This window comes from Lentinula edodes (genome assembly GCF_021015755.1).
Source record: "Lentinula edodes strain Le(Bin) 0899 ss11 chromosome Unknown C8R40scaffold_45, whole genome shotgun sequence".
In the NCBI taxonomy this organism is placed as follows: Eukaryota; Fungi; Basidiomycota; class Agaricomycetes; order Agaricales; family Omphalotaceae; genus Lentinula; species Lentinula edodes.
Genome location: NW_025764351.1, coordinates 281,911 through 308,273, shown reverse-complemented (window position 1 = coordinate 308,273; position 26,363 = coordinate 281,911). Strand labels below are relative to the sequence as shown.

At 46.1% G+C, this 26,363-nt stretch overlaps 12 protein-coding genes across 12 annotated transcripts; 4 read left to right on the top strand and 8 right to left on the bottom strand.

Annotated features, from left to right (window-relative positions):
- Positions 1-470: 470 nt before the first annotated feature.
- Positions 471-2,466, bottom strand: C8R40DRAFT_1258160 (PCI-domain-containing protein). Its single transcript, XM_046233792.1, has 11 exons — positions 2,175-2,466; positions 2,037-2,119; positions 1,845-1,986; positions 1,613-1,793; positions 1,508-1,589; positions 1,307-1,455; positions 1,107-1,254; positions 899-1,055; positions 749-839; positions 619-687; positions 471-557 (listed from the first exon to the last, which is right to left on the bottom strand). The coding sequence occupies exons 1-11, from the start codon at positions 2,366-2,368 to the stop codon at positions 540-542; spliced, it is 1,314 nt and encodes a 437-aa protein (XP_046081519.1). The 5' UTR covers positions 2,369-2,466; the 3' UTR covers positions 471-539.
- Positions 2,467-2,482: 16 nt separating this feature from the next.
- On the top strand, positions 2,483-3,102 carry C8R40DRAFT_1056936 (HRDC-like protein; the record flags this gene model as incomplete). Its single annotated transcript, XM_046225117.1, has 5 exons — positions 2,483-2,552; positions 2,607-2,688; positions 2,741-2,818; positions 2,876-2,974; positions 3,027-3,102. The coding sequence occupies 5 exons, from the start codon at positions 2,483-2,485 to the stop codon at positions 3,100-3,102; spliced, it is 405 nt and encodes a 134-aa protein (XP_046081518.1).
- Positions 3,103-3,148: 46 nt separating this feature from the next.
- Positions 3,149-5,310, bottom strand: C8R40DRAFT_1175690 (pseudouridine synthase; the record flags this gene model as incomplete). Its single annotated transcript, XM_046232363.1, has 9 exons — positions 3,149-3,413; positions 3,464-3,690; positions 3,744-3,809; positions 3,921-3,998; positions 4,048-4,387; positions 4,440-4,471; positions 4,521-4,673; positions 4,735-5,180; positions 5,235-5,310. 9 exons carry the CDS (start codon positions 5,308-5,310, stop codon positions 3,149-3,151), a joined length of 1,683 nt encoding a protein of 560 aa, XP_046081517.1.
- A 242-nt stretch (positions 5,311-5,552) lies between these two features.
- Positions 5,553-7,429, bottom strand: C8R40DRAFT_1175689 (uncharacterized protein; the record flags this gene model as incomplete). Its single annotated transcript, XM_046232362.1, has 4 exons — positions 5,553-6,539; positions 6,592-6,801; positions 6,859-7,104; positions 7,154-7,429. 4 exons carry the CDS (start codon positions 7,427-7,429, stop codon positions 5,553-5,555), a joined length of 1,719 nt encoding a protein of 572 aa, XP_046081516.1.
- Positions 7,430-8,444: 1,015 nt separating this feature from the next.
- Positions 8,445-11,586, bottom strand: C8R40DRAFT_647424 (uncharacterized protein). The gene is made up of 4 exons (XM_046235766.1): positions 11,030-11,586; positions 10,839-10,976; positions 9,433-10,786; positions 8,445-9,375 (listed from the first exon to the last, which is right to left on the bottom strand). Exons 1-4 carry the CDS (start codon positions 11,326-11,328, stop codon positions 8,707-8,709), a joined length of 2,460 nt encoding a protein of 819 aa, XP_046081515.1. The 5' UTR covers positions 11,329-11,586; the 3' UTR covers positions 8,445-8,706.
- Positions 11,587-11,700: 114 nt separating this feature from the next.
- Positions 11,701-13,629, bottom strand: C8R40DRAFT_1057081 (vacuolar amino acid transporter 5; the record flags this gene model as incomplete). Its single annotated transcript, XM_046225123.1, has 10 exons — positions 11,701-11,761; positions 11,814-11,899; positions 11,951-12,021; positions 12,073-12,373; positions 12,425-12,559; positions 12,614-12,759; positions 12,823-13,022; positions 13,081-13,292; positions 13,355-13,374; positions 13,437-13,629. The coding sequence occupies 10 exons, from the start codon at positions 13,627-13,629 to the stop codon at positions 11,701-11,703; spliced, it is 1,425 nt and encodes a 474-aa protein (XP_046081514.1).
- Positions 13,630-13,852: 223 nt separating this feature from the next.
- Positions 13,853-16,258, bottom strand: C8R40DRAFT_1126575 (DNA polymerase subunit Cdc27). Its single transcript, XM_046229029.1, has 10 exons — positions 16,087-16,258; positions 15,975-16,030; positions 15,704-15,921; positions 15,583-15,650; positions 15,420-15,524; positions 15,076-15,366; positions 14,924-15,019; positions 14,667-14,868; positions 14,387-14,617; positions 13,853-14,332 (listed from the first exon to the last, which is right to left on the bottom strand). Exons 1-10 carry the CDS (start codon positions 16,144-16,146, stop codon positions 14,007-14,009), a joined length of 1,653 nt encoding a protein of 550 aa, XP_046081513.1. The 5' UTR covers positions 16,147-16,258; the 3' UTR covers positions 13,853-14,006.
- A 43-nt stretch (positions 16,259-16,301) lies between these two features.
- On the top strand, positions 16,302-16,866 carry C8R40DRAFT_646809 (uncharacterized protein). The gene is made up of 3 exons (XM_046235762.1): positions 16,302-16,410; positions 16,474-16,647; positions 16,710-16,866. The coding sequence occupies exons 1-3, from the start codon at positions 16,368-16,370 to the stop codon at positions 16,754-16,756; spliced, it is 264 nt and encodes an 87-aa protein (XP_046081512.1). The 5' UTR covers positions 16,302-16,367; the 3' UTR covers positions 16,757-16,866.
- On the bottom strand, positions 16,820-19,593 carry C8R40DRAFT_646846 (uncharacterized protein). Its single transcript, XM_046235763.1, has 3 exons — positions 18,902-19,593; positions 18,398-18,851; positions 16,820-18,344 (listed from the first exon to the last, which is right to left on the bottom strand). Exons 1-3 carry the CDS (start codon positions 19,131-19,133, stop codon positions 16,976-16,978), a joined length of 2,055 nt encoding a protein of 684 aa, XP_046081511.1. The 5' UTR covers positions 19,134-19,593; the 3' UTR covers positions 16,820-16,975.
- Positions 18,912-19,681, top strand: C8R40DRAFT_646883 (uncharacterized protein). The gene has a single exon (XM_046235764.1). The coding sequence runs from the start codon at positions 19,297-19,299 to the stop codon at positions 19,648-19,650; it is 354 nt and encodes a 117-aa protein (XP_046081510.1). The 5' UTR covers positions 18,912-19,296; the 3' UTR covers positions 19,651-19,681.
- A 388-nt stretch (positions 19,682-20,069) lies between these two features.
- C8R40DRAFT_1056966 (methylenetetrahydrofolate reductase-domain-containing protein) lies at positions 20,070-22,238 on the top strand (the record flags this gene model as incomplete). The annotated part of the gene is made up of 8 exons (XM_046225119.1): positions 20,070-20,156; positions 20,207-20,277; positions 20,326-20,458; positions 20,507-21,145; positions 21,200-21,376; positions 21,434-21,700; positions 21,765-21,983; positions 22,041-22,238. 8 exons carry the CDS (start codon positions 20,070-20,072, stop codon positions 22,236-22,238), a joined length of 1,791 nt encoding a protein of 596 aa, XP_046081509.1.
- Positions 22,239-22,561: 323 nt separating this feature from the next.
- Positions 22,562-25,544, bottom strand: C8R40DRAFT_1057023 (ELMO/CED-12 family-domain-containing protein; the record flags this gene model as incomplete). The annotated part of the gene is made up of 14 exons (XM_046225122.1): positions 22,562-22,653; positions 22,705-23,095; positions 23,138-23,168; positions 23,221-23,370; positions 23,428-23,574; positions 23,624-23,768; positions 23,823-23,934; positions 23,986-24,021; positions 24,072-24,350; positions 24,399-24,498; positions 24,549-24,892; positions 24,953-25,042; positions 25,094-25,202; positions 25,252-25,544. The coding sequence occupies 14 exons, from the start codon at positions 25,542-25,544 to the stop codon at positions 22,562-22,564; spliced, it is 2,319 nt and encodes a 772-aa protein (XP_046081508.1).
- Between the last annotated feature and the right edge of the window lie 819 nt (positions 25,545-26,363).

Genomic DNA, 26,363 nt, shown 5'->3' with positions numbered 1-26,363 from the left:
TGAGAGGCTTTGAACGCAGTAGCAACAGTAGTATTTCCGCCTAGTGCCTCCTCGATAGCTTTCATTCGAAGCTGCATTCCGGTTAACTTGGGTGGTGCGCGTGGAGGTGACGCGGGCCCATCGATGTCAATCGGTTCATTCCGAGAAGAGCCCTGCGTGGAAGCGCGAGCAACATTGTGCGAGAAGTCTCTTTTGAATGTTCCCAGTCCTGACTGCGATTGAGACTTTTGAAACATTGTATGCAAGCAAAATACAAGAAGGCTAGAACGCAGGAGAGACGCAGTTGAAAGTCCGGCGTGGGAACCATATTGGATCGTGACCACGAGCTGGTGTCTCGTGCGTACGTGACGCAACGCGTTTTTCTCATGCTGGGCTAGGCAGCCACTCAATTTTTTTTTGCTTTCAAGCCCTTCCCACCACGCTGTATACTTAATCAGACCGACCGTGGCTCGAAGAACTTAGGGCGTCTTCATCGAATCCATTTAATCAACGAGAAATTATATTAATTGATCATAGACACTACTGTTTAACGAGCAGCTCTATGCAATGCTCACCGACTAAGAATTGAAATTCATTAAGCCAACCATATTCAACGTGAAGATATGCAATAAATTTTACCTTTGCATATAACGACTCTACTACCTTACTAACTTGACCTAGAGTGTTGATCGCACTGTCGTACATTTCCTATACATAAAAATCATGTAGTCAGAAAAGTCGGTCGGCATTATGGGAAGGAATGACCAACATCAGCTTTTGGTTCATCAAATACAAGAAGACACCCTCGTCCTTGATCAAGAACACCATAAAAGACCTTGTCAAGAATCATTTGCGAAAGTCTGTAAATGAACCAAAGTTTTCGTCGATAGCTCGAAACAGAAATCAGTCTATAACTCACTTTGTCTCAACGCTCTGCCTGCCTTGGCCAACACATTCTGCAATGTATTCAAGTTCCACGACAGAATAAGGCTCTACAATCCTCAGCAGATTCTGCTGAAGAAGGGCATCGTACAGATCCGAAAGATGTGAGCGGATGGTGGGATCCGAAGAAAGTTCTTATGAATAATTGTTAACGAGACGAAAGGGGGTATAATAGAAATGCGTACCATCTTTATAATCTTTCAGAGCCTTCTCGAAATCAGCCAAATTCCGTGCTTGATGTGCTTTCGCAACAGATCTCATACTTTCTACCTCTCTTAGCTGAGCGTACTTGACGGCCAGTTTGATAGATAGTAACGAAGTAACGTCTTCCGGCTGGAAACAGAGGTAAATCTATGATGACAGAAGACTACAATGCATTGCTCACGAGGTTCAACATAATTTTGCACAACATCATGTATTTCAAAGCACTCAAGGCTTTGCCATCATCTTCTCCTTGCGTTGAGAGACTCTCAAAGGCTTCATAGAAGTAAGAATAGGCAGTTGTATAGTCTTTGTCTTCGGCGTGCAGAATACCTGTCGTACATTTGAGTGCCAATACTAGAAGGCAATATGGAACGGTACGAACCAGATTGCAGATCGAGGGAAGACTGGAGAGCGGGTGGACAATATATCGAGTTGGCAGCTGTCCTCGCAGATGTAAGAGCAGCCTGAAATCGCGTTAGGCCAAGACAAAAGGTGAAGAACGAAAGCGATTTGCCTTTGCTTTCGCCATGTTACCAATCCCTCGGTACACTCGACTTTCTAGTAAATGAACCTCGGTCAAGATCATCTTGTCGTCTAACCTTCGTAGTTCGGTCAGCAGTGTGTCAATTAAAGCCAGTGCGGGCTTGTATTCGTGGGTTTCAAGTTGGCTGGACACCGAATAAGCACGAATAACGAAGAAACGAAGTAGACGGACGTACAGACCAGCCAATCTTGTCTCTAAGCTCTGCTTCAAGAATATCCGCTTTTCACGTTTAGCCCATTCAATATTATCTTGAAGCACCGTCATTTGTATTTTCTGGCTATTCGGAATTGCGTTGAAGTAATCCAAGAGGGTACGAACTAGTCCCGTAGATGAATTTGCGATATCAGATAGGATGCGAAATACCAACTCAGTTTCGCGGTCTTGGCCTTGGCCGTAGACGACATGAATGATCGCGACAGGGTGATAACTTCCGCTACACCTGCAGCATTGCTTCAAAGCGCCTCAATATGTGGCAGTCTCATAGCATATGTCGAGATCAACATACTTCTGATCTCTATAGAGTTGACCCAAGTTCACCAACGCTGTTTCTTGGTCCCGAAGAGTCTGCGTCTGTTGACTGTTCTCGTGCGTTGACGGTTTGGTCGATGAGAGGATTTGTTTGTAAAGAGATTCCGAGCGTTTTGAGTCGCTTTTTGATGCAGAAACAGCTTCAGCAAGAAGCTCGGCTGATGTAGACATTATGAATGAGGTGTAAGATGTAAATGGATATTTAAGCTGGAGGGACACGCGTCGCGCCGTGGGATATTTACTGACAGCGGCGCTAAAAAAATCCTCTTTCTGCGCTGCACCAAAATGACTACTAGACTTCGACATCGTCCAACGGGAGAGGAAGAAGATGCTGCTGCCCTCAAACTGGGCCCAGGTGCTACTAAGCCTTGATTCGTGCACTAGCGTCTCTTTTCTTACTTGCTTCAAGAGTTCAATAATGCCGGTTGTCTGTTGATTTCTGAGGTCAAATACTTGCTTGAGAATCGAGATAAAGATGCACCGGATACTGCGTACGTTGTGAACTTCTCTTCTCATAGTAAGTCGCAGCTCATTGCTTCGTAGTGTATATAACAAAACGCTGGAATATGTCAAAACTTTCACCAAATTTAGCACTACAGACTCTGCGAGCGCAGTCCGAGAGTATGCAATTGGCCCTAATGCGTCCAATATCAGTAATACAAGCTGAATGGACCATAGGACTTTAAGAAGAGAACCTGCTCTCACGCAATTCGAGACAGCTCAGATTGCCAACCTCTGTCCCGCTGATGCGGAAGAAGCTAAAAGTGTTGTCCCAAGGTTTGTCATGTGTTATTCTCTATATGAGCACCAATAATCTTCAATACACCAGTTTGGTTAAAATAGATGACGACAGATTGCAAGCATTGCTCGATGAGATTCAGACAATGCGGAAATTTCAGACATAGACCTATTTTTATAATGTTTTTTTTGTGTATTCAGAAAGCATGTATTTTACCCCTCCGCCTCCTCCAACTGCTGCTTGGTCAAAGACTCTTCTGCATCCTCATTTGCTTCATCGGTCAACTCCTCCACCTGCACCTTCTCACTGTCATCCTCAGCAAAGCTAGTGAGGTTGAACACTTTTCTTTCCCTAAAAGGATCTTGCCTCCGTTCCCCTTTCTTAATGATAGCCTCTGGAGGAATAATGCCTTTCGGATTGAGATAGAGGAAATCGTTGCCTTTGTAAGAATCAATAGAACGGATCCAGCCGTCGAACCTTTTTCAGTATCAGTGAGAGCACTGAATCCGCTAAAGTATAAGACGTACAATCCCTTTCTGTCTTCAATACTTCTCATATTATCATATATGTACTGCTGCTTGAACGAATTCATCTCTTCCGAGTAATTCTCAAAATCAATCGGTTCCCTATAGTCAGGATCTGAAGGGGCCAACTTCTTGGCTATCCTCGTATTATACCCAGTGAAGACCGGATACTCCAATAGTAGACCCAATGCGGGCATTTTCGGTATATGGACCCTCGTCAATTCGAAGAGCTAAGTAGATTCTTTATAAGTAATGACGTAGCAACTTTCAGCAAAACGGGTACCTCATCGAAAAGGCTGTTAGGTGTCCCGGTGCGACAAATCATCACCAATGCGAACATCATTTTGCGCTTGACGTTAGCTCAGCGTGTGCGGTAACATTTATAGAACACAAGGAAATCGTACTATCTGGCGCAAAAAATCACTTAGCTTGAAAGCAGATGTTCCATGGAAGATCTTACCTGATGCAACATAAAACTTTGTCCATCCAAAGACACAGCGATCCATTCGGTTTCGCCATAAACAGCTGGCTCTGCAACCTTGGCCCGTATTATTTGTATGTGATTCCACTTATGAGTAAAGACATACCTGTAACTTCTTCATGAACCTATTATTCGTTTTATCTTTGGGATCTTGGGCGACGGTGAAGTTATGGAAATTATGGGTTTTTTCAAACTTTTGAATGATAGTCCGTAAGCGTTCAAGGTGAGCTGGTGTTGCTCTCCATGCTCGCTTGCGTATCATATCTTCTTGCCAAGTAGATGTTGAGGGGTCGATGGTACTCCAGAACGGATCATTATTCCAGGGTATCTCACATCCTTGTGAGGTTGCATGCTTCCGTAAAACACGATCTAGATGCGAGCCAGGCTTCGGGGGTATCAACAGATACGACGGGAAAAAATAGGTATATTTGCGAGCGTCACAAAGCCTACGATGAGAAAAATCAGTACAAGGGTCATTGCCTTCAATACAATGCTTACAATCGGGCATTGAAAGATCTTTGTACGCGTTGCTAAAGGCTCAGATGAGAAGGTGGTTGAGAGACGACTGTGAGGACTTACAAATCCCCACAGGCGGATATCTGGAGGTAGCAATGTGTTGATACGGGCACACAAATTATCTACGCCCGGTACGGACATGATCATTTTCAAAGATACGATATTGCCTACTGCGTGTACACCCGCATCTGTACGCGCAGCCCTAGCAAGGCCCACCTGAATGAAGATAGAGTTTATGAAAACCATCAATTGGGCGACGAGACGAGACGAGGCGCACTTTGACGGGATCCTCAGAATTGTCTTTGGATACCGCTCCAGCTGTTACTAAGGCTTTGAACAGTTCTCCTTCTATTGTCCGTTGTTCAGGTAGACCAGGTTGTGTCTTCTGACTGCATAACAAGTTCAGATGTGAACCCCAAAGATTCAACGCAACGCACAATTGCATTCCACTGTATTTAGACCCACAAAATCCAATCATCAGCGCACATTCGCGTTTAGGAAGGCGAGGCTCCTTGGATGCGTCTGGATTTCGCGCCTGCCATTCGTCCCTAGACGCCTCGTCTCTTCTCCGGCGACCTCGAAGGTTTTTGTCCTTGCTCTTTTTCGGCTTGTTTGGGCTGTCGCAGCTGGTATCATGGTCCAATGGTTGCTCCGCAACATTTGCGGTTCCCGTAGGACTCAAATCGGTTTTGAATTCTTTCGGTATATGTGTATTACCTTCGCCTGAGCACAGTCAACAGAGCCCTAGTCATAGATCAGGAAAAGCGCCCGGCCCACCTTCAAGATCCAGCCTCGGGCGTTTGGAGGACGGACCGCTGAGCGATTCAGCTTCAGCAGGAAGCTTTCGATCCATGAAAGATGCGTTGCAAGTGCTGGAGAAGTAGGTCTCGCGGATTATCGAAGTCAACCGAGAAATTTTTGTGTTTCGGCGAAGGACAGTTGATATCAGGTTCAACATCAAAATAAGCGCCCATGTTCAGCCAATGCATTGTCCGACAGCAGTACAGTACCCAGAGTAAACAGAAGATACATTATGTGCAGTTAAATGAAGACCCCAAAGCCCAAAGCTAGATGTAAATCTATGAAGAGGAGAATTTAAGCGTCCTTGGTTGCCCAGATTTTGACAACTTCTTCTTCGCATGCAGTGTATGAAGCAACTAGACCGTCGTATTGAATTGCAACCTCTTCCCGAGGTTCTGCCACACACTTCATTCCAGTGGATTCGCCCTCCATCATTGCGTTCATCTCTTCAAACGTCCCCTTGCTATTCCCGTTCTGCTTCCACCAAGCGTACTTAGCCAACAACGCTCCACCCATGCCTGCAGCTTCCTTCGTCGTACTGACATACACCTTCATGTTGAACAGGTCAGCAGCAAGTTGACGAATGGTGTGATTTGCTGACGATCCCCCGGTCACAACAAGCCTTTGAAGAGGGGGAGAATCGGGAGGTAAGATGGCTGCAATTCGAGAACGGATGGATAGGAACTGGGACTCCAAGATCATCCTAGGTTGAAAAGCCTGGGGAACTTCTTCTTCTGTGACTTGTACCGGAGGTACAGATCTACCATTGCGGAAGAAAAATTCGCCTTTCACGCCAGGGGGGATGATTTCAGGAAGCGGAAAGTAAAGACCCATGTAACCATCACAACCAGGGTTTCCGCTATCAACCAGTGTATTATAGTTGGACCAGTCAGAGTCAGCATATTTATCTCGGACTTGTTCTCGGGCTAAAGCTCCATTTTTGTAGCAAAGCATAGCGATCTGTGCATCAGGAGCAGTCGTAGGATGTGAAAGCAGATGTGATGTTGTGAAACGCTTCGGAGGAATGTCAGCGGGAGGAATAGAAAGGAGGAACGTGGTCGAAGTTCCCAGAGAGAGGAGAGCATCTCCAGGAAATGATAACGCAACGACGGTGGCCGGATTATCACCGGTAAAGGGTGCGATTAAACAATCTAAGAACGATACACCAAGATCACTACCGAGATCATGGTAATTGAAGAATAACCTACTTGGATTGAATCCCCATCGATTGGTCCAAAAAGAGCTTATATTTCCCAAACAAGTACCGCCTGATACAGGTTCCTTGATACAACAATCAGTCCAGACATATTTTACAATGACAGAAGACACGTACAGGACCCAACTTGGAACGAAGTTCCGGCCCCCCACAGATGTCCAAAAGTATGTCGTCCCATTTGCAGGTCAGTACGTTCATTAAATTCATACCACTGGCATCAGATATTTCAATTGGCGCGATGCGACCAAGAAACACTGAAGGCATGAATGATGATACCAGAGAAATCCGTGATGTTGCTTTGTAGGCTTCAGCGTTTACTCTGCGGATCTGCAAGGAAGAGAAAAAATATTAACCAGAGAAGACCCGGAGACGGAACTAACCTACCCGAGCGATCTGAGTCCCGGTGAATCGCTCATAGGCGCGACTGCCAGTAATGTCAGCAAGAATCTGAGGACCGCCGACAGCTTCTTCTATTTCTCTGCACTCCCTGGTTGTAGAGGAATCTTGCCAGATGGGCGCACGAGGTAGTGAGAAAGCTTTGGGTGATAATTGTGAAGTTAATGTCTGCGACGGATCCAGAGATGCTAAAGCGTCCTCTGCATCATATGACCAGAAAACGGAGCCATGTTGCTGAAGATTTGTTAGAAGGCAAACGCTTTACAGAAACGCATTCGTATACCTGTCCTGCACCAGAAATGGCAGCAATTGAACCAAAATCGACGCCTGCTTGCTTCATTCTCTCCGCCAAAAGTTCAAAAGCATCGAGCCACATAGCCACAGGAGAGGTTACCTCCCCTTCAGCCGGACCTTTGAGAGCACCGTTTTCTGTCTCGTAGCTGGGCAGGTCTTGATCAAAACGAACAGAGGACTCATGTAAGATGGAATGATCTTCTCTGACAAGAACTGCTTTAAGCTGTTGAGTAGAAAGGTCGAGACCGAGAAAAAGTGGTTGCATTTTCGATGCCTGGGTGGAGGTGGTAGTGTTGGGAGATAAGAGAATTTTCAACTTCGTTTTATTGACGGTCCGCGGACCGCTGTTCGTGAACTTGTAATGTCTCTGTTAACGGGCGGGGAAATCGCGGAGCTCTGGATCGTTCCGGGGTTGCTCTGGATCTAAACTAAGTGCATCGCAGTTCCGACAATCCTTCCGTGACACTGAAAAGAGGAGCTTCCAAGCGCTGTCGAGGACAAAAATAGAGAGATATAACTAGCACTTCGTACTTGTTGGATTATATACCAAGTTGGGTCGAAGTCCAATATTGAAGGGGAAGGGGGAAGGGGAAGGGGGGATAGAGTTATACATACATACGTAGAGGCTCGTAGAGGATTGCGGAAGAATGCGGGAACAGAGTCAAGCAGGGTCAAGCAAAATGCGGATCAGGCACCTAAGTGCGCAACGCAGCTGTTCATCATTGTTTGTCTTCCAATACATTTCTGGGCCCAGGCTCAAAAGACTAGTACTTTTGCGGTTTTCTCTTGCGGGGAAAATGTATTATCGGACAAGTAAATAAACACAAAGAGAAAAGAGGCCTATTTTACCGACTGGAATGGGCAGTGCTCGAGTCGATGTGTAGGCACACTTTGAAACTATTTCGTTTAAAGGTTCCACAGCTCACCCTAGGTCCTGCACCCACTGAGCACTCGCGGTGCACCCCCCTATACACGCCGAATTTTTCATCTCCAATCCGAGTAAGTACATTAGCCACCATTGAGCAAGGTGCGGTCTACAACAGCGGAGTTTCTTCTCCATTATTTTCCCCTAAGCCAGATCTTCTCTTTCATTACATCGTCGTGGAGCTAATGACGAGCTGAAGGAGGCTGAAGGGTACGCTAGGGGATGACATCCGATGCTGCGCTGTTCTTGTTACGTGACTGACACTCTAATGAGCTCGTCGACCATTTGTAAGTTGCTCCCCTGGGTTGCTGGAGGTTGCTGGGCCAAATATCTCATCGAATTTTATTTTTTGGAGTGGAAAGTCCAAAGAAAGAAATGACTCTCTTGTTTATCAGGTACATACATGAAAGTACATAAGTACACTCAACAAGAAATTGCACTACAACTTATATGAACAAAAACACTTATGTTCATTCTATCGTAGATATTTCATAACAAGAACATATTTACTGAAGTAATGTAGAGGAGGATGAAACAATGGAAGATTATCGACAGCAGAAGTGCTCAAAGTGATGCGATAAGAAGCACGACAAACGATGAAGCCAACTTTCCACAAATTATGTCGATCTTGCCTCAGGAAGGGACATTTCAGAGTTGCTTCGTGTGTGATTGGTATGAAACGGTCCATCCACCAGAGAAAGACCTCTAATCTGGTCGTTCAGACGAACGTCGCTGTTTTTCTCCCCCTGAACCTGCATGGTATTAGATCGCTTTGATATCTTCGGGTTATAGAGCTCAGCTGTTCTCGGAGGCGGTCGCTGGAAGCCGTCCTCAGCACGGAAACCATTTGCCTCGCTATTGGTGAAAGGAATATTGGGAGCATTGGGGTGATGGACGAGAGCATTTCCTGAACTTGTAACTCCGAGCGCGGGAGTCGTCATGACCGATCTTGATGGATTCGTCCAAACGCCTCCTGCAGTCGGTCGCTTTTCTGGTGTGGCCATAGCAGTCAAAGGGGGGAAATCTTGTGACTGAAGCGATATCAATGGCTGTGTCTGTTGAGGGCGTCTATGAGAATTGTTCGAGTGCCCTGTACCATTCGGGACGCGAGGAGGAGATACCGGGGAGTTACGGGAGCTGTTATCGTGGTGACGACTTGAATTAGTGGAGTGAAGAGTCGGGTCAGGTTTAAGACCAACCGCCCAGTCAGGTCGAGGTGGGAGAGGATGTTGAGAAGATGCTGTTGAGGTGTACGTCCTTCTGGAAGACGATGAGGTTGAAGATGACTGGTAAAGAAACGAGATCAGCGACGGTTGTAGGAGATGAGAAGGGGTCAAACTGACAGCGATAGAGGAGGCTTCGTCACTGTTCGAGGATCGATAGGCTCCTGAGGAACTCCCGTTGCTTGTGTTCGACTGTCTACGCATCGAATGCAAACGTGGTCCAGTAGTTTCGCCACTACCGTTGCTGTTTGAGCCGGCCATGGTGACCATTGTTCCGCCCATGCTAATCCCAGGACCGTAGCTCCATGCTGGACGAGATAATGGGGTAGTCTGCGGTTTTGTATGACCATTCGACGCGCGATGGTTCAAAGACTTATTATTAGATCCGGGCACCCCATCGTGCGCCGACCCATTGTTAGTTGTAGGAGGAATCATTGCTGGAAACGAAGCACCCATATTGCGCCCATCATAAAGCTGTCCATCTGGATGAGACTGAAATGTAATTGACAAGTCGCTCGGGGGCGTATAGTAGCCAGGCATTGGATATCCATATCCAGGCGGATGTTGCATAAACGGTGGCGGTGCAAAGGGATGAGGAGGAGGAGGACCGCCAGTAGCGTTCTGTGGCTGTAAGGGGGGAGCAGAATGTAATGGAGGCATATTTCGAGCTTGCCACATGTATTGATTGTACATCATTGGAAGAGGGGGTGGATATACTTCACCTGTCAATGGAGGATCGGAGGGATTGCGCGACGGAGGCGGTGGACCGTACGGATAATAGTATGGATATGGTTGTATGGGAAAAGAAGGACTCGGGTGCGCGGGAGCAGGGGCAGAATAAGGATACCCGAATGGTGCTGATGGGTATTGTTGACTGGCAGAATTAGGATCAAACGACCCGGATGAGGCAGGTTCGTATAATGAAGCATAGGTGAATGCGGGAGAAGGGGCACGAGAGTTGCGTGAGCTTCCAGATCCGCTGGATGTGAATGGCTGCGCTGAAGATCGTAACGGCCGGGAGCCAGATGACTTGATAGAGGAATTGCCTCTTCTATTGGAAGAAGGGCTCGAACGTTCACTCTCTGTGGCTAAGGAGTTTACTGAGTCCTCCCCATCTCCTAGACTACTTCCCCCTGCTGAGCTTGACGCGACGCTGATAGAGGACGAGCTAGCACTCATATCTGTGTCTCTCCCCTTTTCGTTAAAGATACGCGAGCGAGCTTCATTGTAAGCCGCTTCACGTTCCTCCATCGTCATTCGCTTCTTAGAGCTGCCACCGGTAACACTGCTGCGTCCACCAACACTGCCGGCTTCAGAAGGCTCGATATCAGACGAGTCAGCATCTTCACCGGTGACCGAGCCTGTGTGAGATTGAGGTTTGACGCGACGATCATGAGGAGACCTCTGCATAATTTTGAATGCAGGTTGTGGAGTCGGCTCAGGAGGAACGAGGTCTGCCAGTCTTCGGAGAGGTCTACAGAAATGATTGAATAACACGTCGGTACTAAGTAGCAGCCACGACTCACATTCGACTTTCTGCAATCAAGAGCGCAGAGATTGATTTCGTGAGAGGATCTACATCTACTTGAAGCTTGTAGTAGGCAGTGCAACGATGCAGGAGGAGCCGCTGGTAAGAGGAAGCTGCGGTCAGGTCAGCGCGAACCCTATGAAATGAAAATTAGTCTAAAAAGAAGGTATCTGAATTGAATCTGCGCACTTTTTCTCGTTGATAAGGTCCTCCATAATCTCCCCCAATCTCAGGACATAAATTCTGTCCTTGCTCCGTAGAGCCTCCAATATTTGAGGGTCTACGTCAGGTATCTGACTGTCAGAAAAGCTCATGGAGTTGGGAAGATCCCCTGGTGCATCTTCGGCAGAGATAAAGGGAGACACAAAGGGAATCCCATCGATGGATGGAGATGGAGAATCGGAAAAAGTGTCTTCCGAGGGAACAAGAAAGCTGGTAGTACTGGAACTAGCGGTGATACTGGTAGAGACAAGGCTGAAGTCGGACATTTCAATGATAGAGGGTGATGAGGCTCTAGAGTTTGCCGAAGACGATGTAGACGACTCTGAGAGTGCAGGATTGCTTGTATGGTCTGGGGCGAGAGGGAAAAGCAGCGATCGTCACGCAGCCTTTCAGTGATCTGGAGAGCTCGTCGTGCAGTGAGGTGCTACTCACCAGACGGCATAGCAAGCAAATATCATAGGAAAGGAAAAAGGCTTCGGGCTATTCGACTTGTACAGTCGTTTTCAAAGGAGAGAATCACTGACAATGTTCAGTGAGGCTCGATTTGTGGGAACTTCTCATGTAAGCATAATGATCTCAAGGTCCCTACACTACTTTTACATATGTAGAGTGCCATATGTTATGATCGAATACAGCTTTCAGTGAGCAGGATCGCCGGACGTAGAAGGCTGAACTACTTGATAGATGTTGAATCCCAGGCTCGAATTGGCGTTAGTTCAGTCTTCAGGGTGATAGCTCATAACAGTCTCACCAAAACACAAAAATGAACGCGCCGTATACGGCCAGCGCAAGAGCGGCACGATTCAGTGTCCTCGAGCTCTCATCTCCACGGCTCAACTATATCCACAAAGAGATTAGTCAATACCAAAATATCAACTTCGGGCGTACCTTCCAGTACATCAGCCCCGGAAGAATAAAAGAGAGCGTAGTTGATCCCGTTGAGCCAACGAATGAAAGCACTAGATATCCTCATTCAGAGGGAGTCATGTATTTGGAGCTTGTTTCCTCACCTATTTTGAGATCATCTACGAGGTAGGCAATGGTGAAAGTACTGGCTATGATGGCCAAAGTCAAGATGGTGTGCTTGGTATTTGACATATCATCACTGCCGTGGTCGTCTATGTCAACCTCGGACCCCTCGCTAACCACTTGTTTCACAGATTCTCCGGCATGGAACACTTTGTCTAAGCAATTCCGGCAAGGATGAACTTGCAAAGGATAGGAAAACAGAACAAGTATAACAATTGCCAACTGTCCGATGGCAACGAAAAGCGACGTAGAAGGATACATCGCAATGATATTGGCGCCAACCTGAACGACTTATTATTGCCTCGAAAGAGATAAAGTTTGGACAACGCTTACATTAGTTCCAAAAGTAAGATATCCAAAGACAGCGATGATTTCGTACGTCAAAGTCGCTGAACCAATGGCGGAGCCTATGATGATATTCATTCGAGGTTGTGTGTTGCTCTTCACTTCATTGTAAATAGGGAAGAGCTGTATACAAATGTATTAGCGGAAGGCGCCAGTTAGATTCAACCCATTCCTCACATTCTGGGCACAGGTAAAAGCAAAAACCTGCACCGGGAACGTCGACAAGAAATTGGACGTGAAGTGGACCAAACGAATCTCGCCTGCAGGTGGCATATCCTTCAGAGGCCAGAAATAACACTTGATGACGATGATGACAAGATACACTACATAAGATAGAACAACGATGAGCAAAAGACGATAATGTAGATAATTTAAACACAACTCACCTACTGAAAACAATGCTATATAGCTGGTGTGCCTCAAGCTGTTCAGTCGACGGAGGAATGCCAAGGGTATAAGGATGATCATGAATATAGCAAGCCAGTTTCTTCCATTTTGCGACCATGCAGGAGGTTCGGCGTCACTTAGATCGTGATACAGAGACGAAACGACATTCGGTGTAAGGCCCTTGATTATAATCAAGTAACTGCGAGTCCAACACCGTGAGTCGAACAGATGAGAGTAGTAGTATTGGATGGACACACCTAATGGATACCCCAAAACATTTGATGGCAATAGCAGCATCGAAAAACACCGCAGCTTTCGGAAAGGTTATTTCCGCAACGGCAAAGAAGGAAGAGCGTCTGTGTGGAGCTTTCGCTGCACATAGAGAAAGAAGATACAATCCGAAAGCTGCTATGCCGCCGGAGAGGACACAAGTGATCATTCCCGGAAGAATTCCCGCTGAAGCTAAAGCCTGTGACAGTGTATCAGTACTCGTACAAGTGGGGAGGCTCGGACGATATTCCAGATACGCACGAGGGGGAAGGTCAACATTCCTATATCAATCACGAATTAGCCAAGCTACTCAGTGAGCGACCAGATACAAAGCGGCGCGCACCACTCCCGATAATTGTATTCGCCAGATTGCTAATAGAACTTGTTATACTAGCATGCCCGTCTGCTTTATCTTCCTTCCTCGTAGTGGTTATATCTCTATTATCTCCAAGAAATGCAGTATGTTCATTGGTGTCTTCGTCGTCCACCGCTTCCGTTGAAGAGGAAGTGACTGTGGCTCCATACGTGTTAACCATTTCAAAGACCTCTTCCCTGCCGTCGATTGAAAAGTCGTGAGTCCTAGGAGTCCTGGGGCGGGATGGATTTGCAATGGTACGGTCAGAGAAGAATTTTAAATCTTGTTTGAGAATGTTGAATTGGGCAGCCAGGCCTGCTTTTCGTTGGGTAAAGTTTCTTTATTTATACCCAGGAAGAAGCACCGAATCAACTTCCGATCACGCGCTTCAAGCCGCTGGTCCTCCGTAGGACCGTACATAGCATGATAAAATTTTAACAAAAATCAACGCCAACAGGGCTCAACACGGTTATGCCGGTCGCCTGAGTCCAGAGAGAGTAGATAATGATACTGTGACATAGTAACGATCTGGAACAGTACATACTGTATACGCAATATTTACTTGCTGCCTTTTGATTTCCCGAAAAACGAAGCTATATTCTTCTGACTGGTACTAGCACCAGACCCTTTACTGCTGGTCGAAGTTGAAGTCTTCAGTTTTGGCTTCGGAGCAGGTTTTAAGTTGGTGGAAGGAGTCTCAATATCCTCTTGCACTACCTTCTCCTCTTCTTCGTCCTTCACTTTTCTCGAGCGTGGTGTCTCCATCTTATTTGACTTGTTCGTGCCACCAGCTGTGTCCTTACGCGGTTTGCCTTTGCCTTTCGCGGGCTCAGAATCAGGCGCCCCTTCCTCAACAGACTCGTAGGCACTATAGTCTTCAGTTACTGGTGCAATATCAATCAGCACTCAGTTAGACTATTCTTGAAACAAGCCCTTACCCATGTAACCTTTCTCATCTACGGTCATCTTGCTCTTCATGACACGTTTCTTCCTCAAGCCATTCCTACCAATGGGCACAATCGTCTTCACTTTCGTCGCCTTTTTCTTGATTTGAGGAGCGGGTTTGCTATGTTGTGTATGGTCCTGCATCTCTACATCCTCGGTCTCAGAACCCACAGCCGTGTTTAAGTCTGGAGATGCCCTGGAATGCGAGACGCGGATGACTTGATCTAGACCAAATTTAAGTAATCATGATTAGAACAGAAATCGGAGCCTAACCATCGTCGACATCCATCATTTTTAAAACATCTTCATCTGACCCTCTCATAGCTTGCTTGCCCTTATTTCTACCCTTAGGATGTTCTACTTTCGGTGTCGATTGATCTTCTTCCTCATCGCTAATAATCACGTTCTTCTTGACCGTGACTGAAGGACTTCCGATTTCAGTCTCAGAATCGGGCGATTTTCGTTTGTGACCAGTCTATAGATCGACGGAAATGAACAAATAATTGTCATCATAAGACGAGAAAAAGAACCCGATGATTCGCAGGAGCTTTGCCTTTGGTACTCGAAGCCTTGATTTTGTCTTCCTTTGATTCTGGAGGGAATTCCCGTTTATGCTCCCGGCCGACCTAAAGTTGCATCATAGTAAATACCAAGTGATAGACAATACCTCTTTGGCACCCACGTTGGATAACTTCTCTTCAGGTTCGGAGATTTTGGATGTAGCAGCGGTAATCTTCGCCTTCGAGTTGCTGGATTCTTCTTTGGTACTCTTCTCCTTCTTGACCACCTCTTTTGGCTTGGCTTTGGCAAAAAAGTCACTTCGTTTAGGTTTCTCGAAAGTCGATGTGCTCTTCCTCGTGATAGAATTACTTTCAGTAGATACAGATTCGGAAGATTTTGGACCCGAAACAGTACTGGTAGTTGCCGCAGGCGGTGGTGGAGGAATTTGTACATAGGGTTTTCCTTTTCCTTCCTATCGAATAGAATGGTTAGGGTTGGGAGAGAATAGCCTTGGAACGAACAGACTTTGACGTTCCCGACAATCTTGCCCGTTATGGCTGCCATTTCAGTTCCCTTCTTGTTGTCGATGTCCCGCACAATTTCATTAGGGCCACATATAAGGCCCAGGTCCTGTGACCAGTTCGCGCTCCGTGAGCAATTCGACTGGTACAAGCGTGATACGACATACGATTATAGGTGCAGGGGATAAACTATAGATATGGATACTGTAAATCGTAGAGAATTTAGATTTCGTCACTTGTAAATTGTTCAGACACAGTATGACAGATCGAAGATATGGTGCGACACACGTTCCAAGTCCTTTTCGCCAACAAGAACAACCTCAATCAATGGAGCCTCTTCTGCTCCATCATCATCATACTGTATATTTTCTTCACCCATGTCCACATTCGTTATCATTGTGTCAGGTTCTTGGGTATCTAGTTGCACCTTTCCGCTGACTAGGTATGTCGCAGAGGCTTCACGTTCGCCCTCCTTCCTACCCTTCTTATGAAATGTAGCAAGGGCGCTGTTAACAGAGATAAGTGGTTTAGTGAGTGGAAGATACAAATGATTTCCTACTTTTTCGCGGCATTCACGTGGAGAGAAACTTGGCGACTGAGAGAGCGATATGTGATCTAGACTTTTGAATCAAGCAACACGTTTCTAGCCCCGAAAACAAAGTAAAACCCACAATGTTTCCTTCAATAAATATTTGTTTAGTGAGAAAGTCTTCAGCGCTTTGCGACCCCATAGTTGCACGTCCAAAATCAAGTTTGTATTCAGAGTGACGAAGTGTGGCGGGAGCTTCAAGAAGGGGCCAGTAATAGTAGGGACAAGTAGAAGTGAGATGTAGTTGGTAGAGTAGGTAGAGGTACTGTGACGCGCGTTCGATAACGCACACGTGCTACAAGTCACACTAGCTTTAAAAGTGCGCTCAAACTACAACAGCCACGTCAGGCCACACTCTCAATCATGAGTGTCCAATATGAATACTCAAAGCTTCCAAAAGAGACTAGTAAGCGTAGGAATACCGACGAAGAGGTTCTGCTCCTAACTCCATTCAAAAATTTCCATACAGCCAGCCACTTTTCCCGGGACACCACCGATGTTCTTCTTTGGTTCACCTCTCCACCTGTCAACATCACGGGAGGGGGAGGTGCCACTTACTCTACCACTTTGAATAAACTGCCTCACTATAGCTTGGAGTACTTACATTGGAGAGCTACAAAGACAGGAAACCAAGGCGATTCAGGTAGCACAATGCAATGAAGGCATATGCTGAAAGGGACTTATTATAGCGGATAAAACTCGCAGACATCCAGAAAGCCTCGGATGACATTCAGTCAAGGCTATCAAACTGAATGTAAATTTTGTTTTTGTATTGAGACAGTGTCCAGCAATTCCTAGTCCAACAAAGAGAAAGAATGGGTTCCAGAAATAATGACTTGAAGGAACGTAATAAAAAGTAGTTTGCATGAAATCAAGAAAGATATGCATATGCATACGTGACAGCAGTTTAACGATATGTGCATACCATAACTCCTAAGTTATAAAAATTTTCACTTACACACCCAAACAACTCAAATTCTGCGATGTTTTTTTCGACCTTCGCTACCACTCTTCTGTGATCGCTCCTTTTCTTGCGTGCCTCTCATCATAATTTTCTGTCTTCTTACATCCATCATCATCATCTTCCCAACTGGCGAGAGTTCCGTCGACGATGCGGGAGAAGGTGTCATATCGCGCGGGGGTTTAAACGATGCTGCTGTTACCGCGGCGCGCAGAAGCGAAGAACGCGACGATGAATTGGATCGCACGGGAGTGAAAGGAATGTCAGGGGTAGCAACAAGCCCGAGGGTGTGATTATGCGAGTTTTCTTTATCGAACACCGCAGACATGAGCGATTTAGTGCTACCGTGCCTTCTGCTCCTGCTCTCTTTTCCCAAAGGCATTGGATTAGAAATGTGACCATGGGAATGAGTTGTTTTCGAGTCCATGTATGTCAAACTTAAGGAACCTGAGGAGCTGCGAAGTTTCATCGGGCGAGAAGGTATGGGAGTGAAAGGGTCAGAAGAATTAGAAGAATTGGAACGCTCTACAAGTCCTTCTCGGTATCCCCGTTCTTTCGCGTTATTACGCGAGCGATGACGGTGTAGGGAGCGAGGACCACGAGGCATTCTAGTTGTAGGTCGATCACTAGTATCCGCCAAAGGAGTGGGGGCAGTTACAATGACTTTGGTTGGAGCAATTAATATTACTTTGACCTCGCGGACATCCTCCTCTATAGGTCCACTTGGCTGATCAGTCAGCTGTTGTTGAGGGACACGTGAAGCCCGGCCATCTTCGAATAGCATACGAGAAACAGGTCGTTGGGAGGAAGGATTGGAGGAAGGATTGGGGTAAGTATTGGGGTAAGTATTTGAGTTTGAATGTCTAGAAAATTCGCTAGAAGAGGCGTCGCGGGAAGGAGTTACGATAGGGGGATTGTGATTGAACATAGAAGAATCCTCAGAAAATCGAGAAAGAGTAGTACTTTCAGATGGATCCTTGTCCGAGGGCGAGCTAAAAGTACTAGGCGGTTTGAACAGAAGCTTATCAAAGGTTTCCACTGTAGGTCGAGACTTTCGCTTTTCTGCAAGGAATCCAAAGACCTCTGAAGCTCTACGAGGGGTCTTCGGATCTCGGTCTAGGTTGTTGTAGGGGTTTTCAGTGATATAAGGGGAGTCAATGATCTGAGAGGATTCAGTGGTCGCACTGAGCTCTACTTCCATTGAAGATACGGCGGGATTATCAAGGAAACTGGAGGTAGAACAAAGATCGTGATCGCTCATGAACGTGGAGTCGGAAGGAGCGTTATCGATTATTAGACTGTCAGAGAAACGAGAGTTAAGGTTGTCTGGCGTTTGAAGAATGAGGGAGGATACGGAAGAAGCGGCACTATTGGCCTCGCTACCAGAAGATCATGAGTATTTAACCTCTCCAAGTCAAAATTTCAACCTCACCCAAGAAATCGTTCTGCCCAAGAAATATCGCCCTCCAACGAGCTACTAGTGTCATAACGGTGATGACCGTTCTCTGGCTCGCCAAGAAGCTCCCGCAGGGTAGATCCTGCCCGTTGCTTTTGGGGGCGCCCTTCCCGAGGCGGAGTATTTGAAAATGCTTCTTTTGGAAGGTGTCCATGCTCATCGTACAGATCAAGCAGACTGGCAACGGAAGGATCTCTGCGCAAACCTTGGAGGTGTGTAGAATCATCTCCAGTTGTTTGCGCTCGGCGGCGAGGTTGGGGAGTCTTCGGCTCAGGGACAAGACCACGATTAGCGATCGGAACTTCCGTACTCGAATGGCGTTGCCGAGGATGGACTTTGACGGTGTAGGTCCCGCATCGTGCTAAGCTGGTACTCGGAAGGCTAGCATTCGACTCAGTGGGTGTGCTGATAGCACTATTAATCGGGTGAGCTATAGTTGGTCAGCATGGTGGAGAAGATGTTGTTGGAAGAGTCACTCACGAAGTGGAGGCAGCCGTGTGTAGTCGGTTTCAGAAACAACAGCGAAACGTGCGGAGGAAGATCTTAGTAATAAGTTTACGGCTATTTCATTATCCTCATCATTGTTCTGAGGCTGGTTCGTCTGAGCTCCCACTTCGTCCACCCAATCATTGCTACGAACGGCTTGAGCTTGTTTTCTCCTACTACTCTTTTTACTGCCAAGGGAGAGAATGCGTTTGAAGAAGCCAACCATGGCGTCCTGGGAGCTGTCGTCGTGGTCGTTACAGTCGTCGATTAGCAGGGGAGCGTTCGTGAATAACAAATTAGGTCCTAAGGTCGCCCTGTTTGAAAACTGAACATGGTCACGGGATCGCGTGGTGTGCCGATCAACCGGCAGCTATGCTGATCTTGTCCTTATGCAACGTCTTGTCATACAGAACACAGGGAGCACTGCCCGGGACTTTTGCTTTCTTGAGAGAAATGTCCTCTCGCATCTAAAACTGGCCCTTCTCTTCTCTGTCCTATCGTCGTCTCTCATCCTTCATGCTCGACTTGTGCCAGATGCTGACGAAAAAACGAATGGCTCCAGTTTCAATATCCCTTTATCTGGCCTTCAATTCGTTGCCTCTTTGCTTGCGATAGCGGGTGGACTCTGGGAGTATTTCAATGGATATCGAGATCTGTTGGATATGAGAGCGTTTCTTGCAGGCACTAAGTATGTTTTCATTTCGTCCTCGCTGTATCTCACCTCATTTACGCTTTCAAAATAGGCCTCATATGGCGATCATGGTCGCAATAGTAGCTGTAGTACTGGTAACATGCGTTATCCTACTATCTGATCAAGATCTTTGAATCCTCTGCATACGCTGCTATGATCGACCACCTATGAGACCAGTATGAGACCGAATGATGTCTTTCCGTGCCCATAGCGCACGATACAATATATATAAACTGCGAATTGCTGCAAAATGGATGCATATGTATCCATGTGCATTGCATATACCTGTCATCTCAGTATCAAGAGTGCGAGTCTGAGTTTTTGAGTGCAGGACATGATTCGAGGGTGGTTCACACGGAAAATTTGAATCATCCAATCGCTAATACGTAGTTTCAACAATTGAACCATTCCTTCCTTTGCTCTTGACCATCACTTTCATTTCCCTTTCCTTCCTCACGACCTTACGCTGTCATGAAAGTTACCCAAAAAATTGCGCAATGCGAAAGAGAAAACAAAATATGGTGGTCCTTCGAATACTTTCCTCCTAGAACAGCTCAAGTATGTAGACTTTCTTACATCCATTGAATTTACGGTAAACTGTGATCAAGGGTCTCCAAAATTTGCTTGACCGTATAGAACGTATGCGAGGACTTGGTCCAGAGTTCATCGATATCACTTGGTATGGCCAATCTTATGTATCATAGCCTTGCGCCAACATCATTTGTAGGAATGCTGGCGGACGAACCTCAGAACTTACTGCGGAAATGGTAAAGACATGTCAGGGTCTTGTTGGAATAGAGACCTGCATGCATTTGACATGTACTAATATGCCGAAGGAGAAAGTCGATATTGCCCTCCGGGTGAGTCATAACTTCTGTGGATTTTGACACTGCTAATCTGCATATCAGGAAGCGAAAGTCTCTGGATGTAGGAATGTCCTTGCCCTGAGAGGCGATCCTCCTATGGGCAAAGAGGAATGGGAAGCAGTTGAGGGAGGTTTTGTGCATGGCATCGATCTCGTCCGACATATCCGCCGTGAATACGGAGATTACTTCGACATTGCCGTCGCCGGCTTTCCTCAGCATCAAACCCTACCCACAGAAGAAAGAGACCTTGAAATGAGGTACCTCAAGGAGAAAGTCGACGCTGGTGTGAATTTTATCTTTACACAGATGTTTTACGATGTCGATGTCTTCATCGATTGGGTCAATGCTGTTCGAGCGGCCGGAATCACCATCCCCATTGTTCCAGGAATTGCACCGATCCAGACTTGGAATGGATTTCAGAGGGCAACTAGTCTGGCTCAGACGATCATACCACAGACTTTCCAAGATGCATTGGAACCGCACAAGGCCAATGACGAAAAAGTGAGGGAGATTGGTACAAAACTTGTCGCAGACATGTGCCGCAGAATTTTAAACGCCAACTTGGGGATTCATGGCCTGCATTTCTATACGATGAACTTAGAGAAGGGTACGAGGATGTTGTTGGAAGAGCTCAACCTAGTACCCAGGGTAGAGACAATTAAACCCCTCCCCTGGAGACAGGTCGGTTGCATACTTCATTTTGAAATCTTTGTAGTCTCATTCGACCTCGTACAGTCTCTGACACCTACACGACGCCAAGAGACCATCCGACCCATATTCTGGGCAAACCGAACCAAGTCCTACATCTCCCGGACCGAAAACTGGGATGAATACCCTAATGGCCGTTTTGGTGATTCTCGTAGTCCAGCATACGGTGAATTAGATGGCTATGGAGTTTCCATAAAGCAATCTGTCTGTACCTTTTCGTCCGCGTATACCTGTTCCTATTGACTTCTTCCATTTATTCAGAGAGAAGATGCCCTTAAACTTTGGGGGCAACCATCGACTTTCGCCGAAATCGCCGACCTTTTCGCCCAATTTTGTATAGGCAAACTTAGCGCCCTTCCATGGTCAGACCAGAAGCCCTCGACAGAGACTTCGATCATTTCTGAGCAACTCGCTCGTATGAATTCTCTTGGTTTTCTCACGATCAACTCCCAACCCGCCGTTAATGGTGCAAAAAGCAGCGACAAGGTCTTTGGGTGGGGTCCCCGCAACGGCTATGTGTACCAAAAGGTTCGTTCAGTTTTGTACTCCACGATTGGAGCGCAGAATGTGCTTGCTTATTCTCCTGTAACAGGCCTATCTCGAATTCTTCGTCAAACCCGCTCTACTCACATTATTACTTTCACACATTGAACGAGACAGCAATATCACATACTATGTTATCAATAAGCGAGGAGACCTTCGCACTAACACTCATTCTGAAGGGCCTAACGCGGTAACTTGGGGTGTATTCCCAGGCAAAGAGATCGTACAGCCAACAATTGTGGAGGCGGTCAGCTTCATGGCTTGGAAGGTTTGCAATCTGCTATGATAACTCCTGAATTACTAATGAAGATCTCTTGCTCTACAGGATGAAGCCTTTGAACTTGGACAGCAATGGGCCCGCGTCTACGATCCAGACTCTCCTTCCGCCAAAATCATTTCCGAGTTAATGGATTCGTGTTACCTTGTGAACGTTGTGCACAACGATTTCCACGATGCGGGTGCCATCTTCAAACCCTTCTTCCAAGCCGGCGAGGAATACGCCACCCAAGCCAATGGTCACTAGAAGGAGTCAGCATTCTGTAAACCTTAGAGGCTTCAACGGCCACTGACTACTTAACAAGGAGCGCTTGCTTGCTCTAAACGTGCAGTGCTTCAACTGTCACTGACTCTCTGTATTATACTATACTTGTTTTCACTCATCTCACCTCTTGTAGCATCTCGTCGGGTTCAACCCCCGCTGTTTTCATACTAACCCACTCACTCACAATCGCATTTTATACTCATACCCTTCATTTTGCATCAACTGCACTGTACACAACGCAATAGTCTCCAATAAAACCTTTTACAGTACTACAATACAAAAAAATAAAGATAGCTTTCAGAGTCTTATATTAGTTCAGAGAAGAAAAAGTCGGTGTTGGGCGGAGGTGGACCCGCCGTTAACCCGCTAGGAATTTCCACCATCTCGCCTGAAAGGTCTGAAAGGACACATTCAGGAAGAGCTGACTAGAAAGGCAAAAATCACTCACCTAGCAGCTTAATTTTGAGACCAATCTCCGTCAACGCCTGAACGAATCCTGCCGTTTCTTTTGACGCGACATGACCACCGTCCTTTCTCAACATGTTCAGTCCATCCGTCCAGTCAGCCCAGCGTGATTGGTCTGGTGCTATTAAGTCCGCGAGGGAGCCTTGTTCTTCGTGTATGCTGAGAAGAGAAAACGAAAGTGGGGAAGGAGCTAATGGAGTGGTAGGAGGAAGATCATCGTGATCTCGAAGAACATTGGGAGGAGGGGCACAAGTACCCGTTGCGATCTCACTGACCGCGGCAATCTCTATCCTGTCGGGGAGGTCTTCGAGACCACTCCGAACAGGAAATTTCACTGCACTGTCTACATAATGTAAGTACTTCGTGCTATTATCCTGAAAAGCACGAAGTAAGATTGTGGAAGTGAGTCGTTATACCTCGCTCGATATGCTCACCAAGCGCACAAACCTGTAATAAGAGAAGTTAGACGGTGAAAATCAATATGTCGAGGTACACTCACCGCCATGGCTTACTTGGCCTTCGAGAGTCCCGTGGTTGAGGAGCATTTCCTGGTAAGGCGATGACAAACCAAGCCCCCTGCAGTAGACATTGTATCCTCTGCTGGCGTACGAATTCATAAGATTCTTTGAATATTTTTGCCCGCAGATTGCTGGACATTGTTGTAAAGTTCAAGAATAAAGACGGAACGAACTTGAGAAGTACCCACCGCACAGGAATTTTGCTCAGCAGATCATCTTCTTGCTCAAGCTCCTTCATTTGTCTATCCCGTACTGCACGATATTCACATTCCAGAAAATCGCGCTCGACCTCATGCCATGCCCGTACGTTTTCGTTGCGGAGAGCAACCTTGACCCTATTAACAAGAGTCAATCAAAAAACACCGATCAACTTACTTGACTTACTGACTACGGACCAAAGCTACTACGCGAATGAAATCTCCAGTAGCTGCCCCGCTCTCACTCCACATCCTGATAAAAAAATTCGTGGCTAATGCATGAACTTTGTAAAAATCTAGAAAAAGAGGCTGAAATGTAGTCGAAGTTGAATCTAGACAGATACAATGAGCTTTGAAGTCAACGTTGCATTAAACAAGCATCATACAACCGGGGGCAAAGATCGCCCAGTGTTCTGACAGCAATTCCACAACTTCATTAGACGCCTTAGCAATCGGACACCGTCGCTCAACAGGACGGCTAAGTTGTTCCAACACAACCTGTGGTTGCATAAACACAATTTCGAATACTGCAAGCCAAGAAATTATCACCTTCGAAAAGTCAGGGTCTCGCTCGACGAACCGTTTCTAGCTCGACAGGGTTGGTAATCGAGAATCATCCAGTATCGGAAACGTACCAGACACTCTAAGCCTAAGACCCCAACATCATTAAATTCCAATTCAATATCTTCAGTGTCAAAACCAAGTTTGCGCCATTTGAGTTGCTGCCCTTTTTCATCGCTTTCCTCTATCAGCTTGCTATGTTCCCAGATATAGTTGAGATCTGCTGCATGTGAAAGTTGAGCATCGAGATCGACAAGTGTGCTCTTCTTGCGATATGTCACCCTCAACATGTTAGCTTGGAAATCGAGGATACAGGAGGTGAGCTCTTCCACGGTGTGTTGAGACATGAGCCGCTAACATGAAGGTTGAGCAAGTTTGGGCTGAACGAAAAACCGACGGACCACAACAGCTTTCCGCAAGTTGAACCTTTCCATTTCTGCTATAAACTCTTCCCATCTTACATCACTTGCATGAGATAGCAGCGAGTTTATCAACATCATGCTGAATGAGAGGGTCGGACGGAGGAACGGGTTAAAAAATGGACCATATACCTATATTGCGCCATAGCCGTGTCGGCACTTCCTAGACGATTAACGATAGTTTCCAATAAACTTTTTTCTTTTCTCATTTGTTCAAAGACCACAGTGAAGCCATAGCGGTATATCGATCCAGGGACTATAGCAGGCCCATTCTTACTAGAACCGGCTTGAGGTCCTGGAGCATTAGAAGGATCGGCTTCAACGAGCTTCTTCAATATTGCAGTAGCAGGCCGACAAACATTGATGAGAGAGTGAGAGGATGATAACACCTGGACAACTCTGAAGATAAAAGCCTCATCGAGCGACGCCCATCCGTAGTCTAGTTCCATTAAGTTTTGCATAGCTGTAAGGGCGTACTATGAAGTTTCAAAAATGGTTAGGGCAGCGCATAAGCCTAAAATATGGGGTATACTGACTGCTAAGGTATTACCAAGGGATGTGAAGATGATGTCCACAAGCTGCGTAACACCGTCGTAATTGATGAACTCTGAAGCAAATTCGTTTTCCTAAGAAGACTCAGAAACCATTTGATAGCCAATGGCATGAAATTCACTCACCCTGATATATCTCTGGAGTGTATATAAGGTCAATCTCATTGTTTTCTGATCCCGTACTTGAAGTTTTTCTGCAATCTCCCTCCCCTCTTTATTAGGTGAATTGACAAGCCTATGCATGGAATAAGAGATCGAGTTTTCAGCATTAACTAGTAACTTACTTTAGGTCCAGTCTAGCTTTAATTTTCTTCCTCAGATTGTCGTTGGTTACTAATTCATGATTTTCATCCCTCAATGCGTAATCTGAGGGTATTCCCTTGATTTTCAGATTGACGCAAAGCTGCCTAACCACGTCGGCCACTGTCAAAGTGGGATCGATTCGTGCGCGCACGGTGATGCCTTCACTAGTGGTAACATTGTTGGTCGGAACCAATCCGGATTTCGCTTGAGACCCGCTAGTTGGAGGGGTGGATGATAAAGGACTCCGAGGAGGAAGAGAATTATGATTCGACATAATGGTAGCAAAGTCTAGAGCTCCGGATAAATGATACGAACTGGAGTAGATTGGTCAATAACAGTACAGGTTATGAAGGTGAAGATTCAGTAAAAGCGAAGATGACGTCCTGGGCAAAACTACAAAAGTTGAACCTCTGACTGACGTGCAAATAGAATTCGTATTCATCACAAGAACAAATTTCATAAGAAACCCACCTAGAATTAGTCGTGACGACTGGCTTCAAATTCTACCTATATGACCAGAGAAATGTTAGTATACATCAAGTATTGAATAAGTTCATAAGGAGAGGCTGCGACTGACAAATTCTAAGTGTTGTGCATGCGGTGCTGTGCAGACACTGAGACACTGCGACACTGCGAAGGAGCCAAGTTGAAGGAGCGAAACCAAAAATTTATTTTCCACGTGTACTCGGTTAACAAGCTGCCTGCCGTTCTGGCATTCCTCACCTTTCCTCTGGCAGGGATTGAATACAACATTCAAGATTCAATGTCCTGCTCGAATTCGTATGTACTCCTTTATATTATGTTGAAGCTATGAAGTGACACTGTGAAGCTGGTAATCTGGAAAATTTTGAAAGAACTTGAATTAAAATTAAATTGAAACAGAGACACCTTTTCGCTCCCAACCACCAGCAACCACCATTATCAACGATTGCAAACCAGTCAACTTTCAATTCTTCCTTGATAAATTCAAATTCGATCTCAAATGAAACTTCAAGCAAGCTGATATAGAAATGTATACGACGTCGTGTAAAGAGCTCCATGGTACGAGGTCAACAGTTCTTTTGCATCCATCAATAACTGGTTTCGCGAACAG